The sequence below is a fragment of the Corvus moneduloides genome, chromosome 8 (assembly GCF_009650955.1).
Source record: "Corvus moneduloides isolate bCorMon1 chromosome 8, bCorMon1.pri, whole genome shotgun sequence".
Classification (NCBI taxonomy): Eukaryota; Metazoa; Chordata; class Aves; order Passeriformes; family Corvidae; genus Corvus; species Corvus moneduloides.
In genome coordinates, this window is record NC_045483.1 from 37,093,263 (window position 1) to 37,099,262 (window position 6,000).

At 48.7% G+C, this 6,000-nt stretch overlaps 1 protein-coding gene across 1 annotated transcript in view; it reads right to left on the reverse strand.

Annotated features, from left to right (window-relative positions):
• IPMK (inositol polyphosphate multikinase) overlaps nt 1-5,782 on the reverse strand; it is a gene marked incomplete at its 5' end in the record, with an annotated part of 42,120 nt that extends 36,338 nt beyond the window's left edge. Inside the window, 6 exon segments of the mRNA XM_032117174.1 lie at nt 521-606; nt 4,775-5,147; nt 5,149-5,316; nt 5,318-5,401; nt 5,403-5,602; nt 5,605-5,782. Of these exon segments, the coding sequence (XP_031973065.1) occupies nt 521-606; nt 4,775-5,147; nt 5,149-5,316; nt 5,318-5,401; nt 5,403-5,602; nt 5,605-5,782 (1,089 nt within the window).
• Nucleotides 5,783-6,000: the final 218 nt, after the last annotated feature.

Below are 6,000 nucleotides of genomic sequence, written 5' to 3' on the forward strand. Positions count from 1 at the left end.
GCTGTTAAAGTTACTGATAAAGCAAACTGAAGATGAGCAGTAGGAAAAATACAACTGAAGTTAAAACAACTGGAGAGTTTTGATTTTTATTGACTTTTTAAAGGAGCTGAGTTTTAATACAGTGAACAGAGCAATACTTCTAGCAGTAAACCAGACTAGGCAGAAGCATAAAACATGCTAAATTTAGATGTAAGCAATTTTGAGACTCGGCTACATGAGAAATTTGGGATCAAACATACAACCCCTTAAACACAGATGCGAGATAAGGCTTTTCAATAAAATCTTAGATGCTGCGAAAGTTTGCTGTCCCATGAACAAGCTTAAATCCTGTGAGTGAAGTAGGTCTGGCATGGGGACTGACATGCAAAGAGCAGAAAGTTCTAGAGAGCACACAGATACCATGGCAGGGTATCCAGGTTGTACTTTCCCAACTGCAACGATAAGGATGTTCTTCTACAGGAAGCACACCCATCATTTCACCTGGAGTAAGCCAGCCTCCTCCACACTGTGGGACCCTCACCTTGTTGTAGAACTCTTGCTCCCTGGGACCACGAGGTGGTGGCTGCAACTGCTTCAGGACTGTCCCATCTGGATGCTGTAGTATACCTAGAAGAGACGCATTTCCTTCAGGGCTTAGTTTTAAGAGGCACAGCTTTCCTTTTGCCTTCTTTTTCCCCAGAAATAGTGATTTCACCATCAAGGACAGCCTATTGAAAAGATGTACTGCTTCCATGGCACACACAGCAGAGACAAAATTGTCAGCTCCTACACATAACCCTTAGCAGAGGTTTGCTTGCACTCCTCTTATTTCTAGCCATTGAATGATTTCCTGGGTGTAGTTCTGCCCAAGGCCCACACAGTAACTAGATTCGACGCTAAAAGTTCCACTCCCAAAAACCCCATAAGTAACTAAAAAAGATTACACAGACACTCCCTTTTTAAATAATTCATAAATTGTTTTCCAACAATGCCAAGACGTTAAAGGAGTACCACATTCAATGCACTACTAGAACAGAAATAAATGTCCTGTGGATGGACATCTATACTAGTGGCACAGAAAGAGTATGTGTTTATTACAAGAAGTAGCACCCCTACAGCACTCCAAGCTATCAGATGCTACTATTTGTATCACCCATAATTACAGAACAGAATTTTATCTCAGCCAGACAACACCTTCATTGAGCCTGCACAAAAAAAACCCTGCAAAATACCCTCATGAAACAGCCTTAATGACTCTCCAGTCACCAGTATTTCTGAATACCTGCAGAAGAAATGCAACTGAGTATCTGAGGATATTCAAGAGATGGATGTAGGCAAGAATGGAGAAAAGTAACTGCATTCCTCTGAAATGTGTACTGTGATGCAAGTACAGATCCAGTGCAAGGGAAAACCATAAACCCACTTCTGGAAAAGAAATTTTCTCCTAGGATTAATTTCTAGCTTTTCAGACAGTAATTTATTTTGCTTAGAAGGGTAACAAAAACGTCAACTGTATCCAAAATAGGTTCTATTTTCAACTTACCACGTGAGAAAACAGAAAAATGAGCCAGGAGCTTTGCATCCCAAAGAGAGTTTGCAGTTGTAACAGCAATTGTGTTTTTCACCTCTTAAAAACAATCATCTATGAATGGGCTCTGTTGTGCAGTCTTAGAAACTAAACAAAATCTTTAGAGACCAAGACATTTACTTTAAAACAACCACCAGACTTAGAATAGTTGTCTCAATAGGTGGCTATGCCAAAAATTTGCTTTTAAAATTTGTGTAAAACAGCTCTGAAGTCATGTTTCTTGCTAAAGTTGGATTTTATATACTTCCAAAACTAGAAAAATATTGCCACACAACATGTGCAGCTACCACATCTTCAAGACATGGCAGTTTGTGTTCCCCCTCCCTGTATCCTTTTGCATGTGCTGAAAACCACTCTGCAAAGTGCACCAAGTACTTGAATGGCACATGTTCTATATGTGAATTATTAACAATCACAACATAAAAATAGGGTTTATAACACATGCTCCTCAAAAATCTGTATTTTGGCTTTGATAAGCAGACAATCTACAAGGCAGAAAGACCAGGCAAAGATTCCTGGAAACAGAATCCATACACTATTGGGTTGATATATATTACTTGAAGAGTTTAATATAAACTGACATCCAAAGTTCCCTCATTCTTTGCATTCTTGACAGACTAGAGCACCTAGTGCACTACTCTGTCACTGAGTCTGGGGTAGGCCTGAAAACCAGAGTCATATTTCAACACTCACCACAAAGATGTAAACTCCATAACCTTCCCTCTGATCTACAACAAGAAGCAGAGATACCATCACCTGTAGATCATACTAACATATGGATGTTGGTCATGGGTTTCTTGTAGGCTTCCTGGGGTTTTTCAGCACAGACAGGGAAGAGTACTGTTTCAATATATGAAAAAGCAACATAACATTTCTGAAGAATCAACAGAACTATGTTGAAAATAAAACCCTGAAATATCTCACAAACATTTCTCTCTGGCTGTGGATGCAAAGCTTGCTACCATTCTGAAATGAGCAAGCAAGTCACTCTGAAGAAGAATGGCCCCTTTAGCTACAGAATCCCACCAATGGCTTAGGGACCCCAAGCACTTTGCAGGTACAGGCACCAAACCATAGCCAGGTGCATGAGGCTCTATAAGGTGGCATATCCCACCAGCTTCTGACTATCTCTACCTGTCTACGAAATTAAGACACAACCCAAAGTCATTACTTACTACACATGATTTACCTGGGGGAAGCACTACTGCACACAGCATTCAACAAAAGGGCAGTCACAATGCACAGAAGCCTAACGTCTACATGTGCATGCAGAGAGCCTGTAAGATGCCTTTCTTTGCAAGGCAGTAACAGTCACAGGGAGCAAAAGGAAAAAGGAAGGTTATTCAGGAGGAGGGAACCCTATGGCAAAGAAATTTTACAGTGTATTTTTACTAAAAAAAAAAAAAAGAAGTTAAAAATACTTTGGATACCTCCAAGTCCTCTGTCTGTTTGTATGTGGGAACAGAAGGGCAAATCAAGTTACAAAAATGAGAGCTGTGAGTACCAGAGCAGCTTTGGTCTTCACTTCACCATAAAACAGTTTCCAAGATGAGCTCATCAACCATGGTGGTACCTCTGCAGAAATGTCTTGGTCTTGCCCATGAGATGCAGTGGAGCTAACTTTACCTAACCCATTGGAGTGGCACCCAAAATATAGATGATCACGTGTGCTGTTTGATCTAACTGAAGTAAGACTGATGTGCCAAAGGTGAAGCTCTCCCTGAAGTGAGCCTTTTTTTGCCTGATCCCACTTCATGCTACGATATATGAACAAGGAACACATACACCTTCAAGGATCCAGTGCACCTCCATCTACATTTTATTGCACCGTCTGCAGCTGGAACAAGGGAAAAGAATTACTTTTCTGTGGAGATTATCAGCAGCAAGATATGCCACAGACACAGGCTGTAGATAAGACAAACGTACAGCACCCTTAGTGCTGTAATTCCACTCACTGATGACTGAAAAGGTTCTGAAGTTCAGCCTTTGGCAGGGGCACAGAGAAGAATGACTTTTCTGTCGAGATTATCTGCAGCAAGGCACACCACGGATGCAGGCTGCAGATAAGACAAACTCACAGTGCCATTAGTGCTGTAATTTCACTCACTGATGGCTGACAGGGTTCTGTAATTCAGCCCTTGGCCTAGTCAGCAGGGGCAGTTCCTACTGCCAGGGTTCAAAGGCAATATGCCAGCAGGTACTCATTATAGCTACACTTAGAGGGCACACTGCAAGTTGAATGGATGTTTACCTTCCACCTGGCTGAGAGACAGGCCCCAAATGCCATATCCTGGTAAGGCGAGAAATGCAATTTGGCAACGCTAACTCGGCTGCTTGCTTTGGCACTGACCACTGCCTATGTTAAAAAGCCCCTTCATCAGAAGGGCCAACACCTTACTCCTCTACATGGAATTAGAATAGAAATTTAGAGCTGGTGGAGGCATACTTAAAAACACTGTATCCTCATGTATCTGTATCATTAGAGCACTCACTAGCCATTGGTTCAGATTTACCATCAAATAAACAAGAAAATAACTATAGCTTGATAATAATTTGCTGAAGTTTCTGGTGGCCACAGTTTCAGGTGGTCCCGTTAGATAAATCACGTGTTTGACATATGTTCTGAGAGAACCAGCATGCTGTTACCTGAATTCCCACTTTTAAAAAGGTGCCTGACAAAGTGAAGCTGAACGGCAGAAGTCCTTCGATTTAAAGGTGCCTGATAACTATCGCGTCTTGACAGGCTAATGACATTTAGGAAAAACACCAAAAGAATGAAATTTGGCAGCGGTGACACCGCCCCAACCACGGCCTGTGCGCAGTGGGGAGCTCGACCGGCTCCCCCTCCGGCCTTCCCAGGGAGGCCCCGGTCCCTCGGCACTGCCCCAGGCCCCAGCACCGACCTTCCGCGCTGCTGTGGCACCTCCGGCGGACAGGTACGGGCAGAGCCCCGGTAGCGGGAGCTCGGGAACGGCGGCGGCGAGTCCTGTCCTCGCCCCCCGGCGCCGCTCCTGCCTGCACCGACCCTCGCCCCGCCAGCCACGGAGCTGCCCCTTCGTCGGCGGGGCGAGGGAAATCGAAGCCAAATCCGCCCCGTCACAGCCGGTCTGGGAGAATTCAGATGAATGGAGGCTGGGGTGGGAGGAACCCCCTCACGGGTGACCCGGCCAGGCCCGCCGCCCCCTACCCGCGCCCGTCGCCGCTCACCGCCTTTATCCTTGCCGTACATGTGCCCGGCCACTTGGTGCGACAGCGGCACGCACCCGTTCAGCGCTCGCCGCCGGCCGCCTCCCGCCGCCGCGGGGCCCGGGGAGGCGCCGAGCACCGGCTGGGCCGCGGCCTCGGCCTCCTCCGTCTCGCCGCGCCCGCCGCCCGCGCAGCACCCACGCCCGCCCTCGGGGCGCCCCGCCGGCCGCGGGGGCTCTGTGGCCATGTCCCGGTGGTGGGGGGCTGGCGGCGGCGGGCGGGGGTCGGCCGCGCTCTGGAGGCGGCTGCGGCCGGGCCTCAGCGGGCCCTGCGAACCAAGGCGCGGGCGGCAATGGCCCGCGACTCCATCACCCCGCACCGCTCCGCGCCACCCGCCCACCCGCGCTGGGGCAGCGACCGCCACCGCCCCGCCCCGCCCCAGGCGCGGCTCCGCCTCCGCCGCCCGGCCTGGCTCGGCCCGGCCCGCGGTGGGACCGCCGCTGTGGTGACGGTGACGGTGGTGGTGGCGGCGCCGGCGCCGGCACTGAGTGGGGCGCGGCCCCGAGAGAAGGCCTGGACGGGCAGCGCCGGTTCAGCGGACGCTGGAGGAAGCAGCAGGGCCCGGCGCAACCGCGGAACCGGCCCCGAGCCGCAGAGCGGCCGGGGACCCGAACCCGCGGGCACCCCCGGCCGGGCTGCCAGCCCTCGCTCCCCCGCGAGAGCCGGCAGACCTGTGCGGTGGCGGGCAGGGGTCGTTCCCTTCCGCTAGTTCTCGGTAACCTGAAATACCCCCGAATCCTTTTCATTTTTAAATAAATCTACTGTCACGCCGAGGTTTGTTCAATTTCTCTCCAGTAGATCGGAGTGACTGCAAGCGAGATCCAACCGAAGTATGTGAAGAGTATACACTTTTACAGTTGTTAGGGAGCCCTTAAAGCAGCCTGAACCAGAACTTTGCCACTCTCTGTACGTGCTGGTCTTGCATGAGAGATGAGTGTACCTGGCCCGACACCAGATTGAATTGATAACGGATTAATCTCTAAATTGAATTTTACCTCTCCATGGACAGAGGAAGGTATGCATGGCCCTGCATTCACTCTCAGGACTCCAAAGCTTGGCTATTCATTATCACTTCACTAGGGCACCTATCAGCTCTACTTAGCAGATTGTAATTACTGCCTTTTCTTTTTGATGTTTCTTTATAAAATGAGCAGATCTCTGTGAGTATTAGATCTGTACTTTTGCTG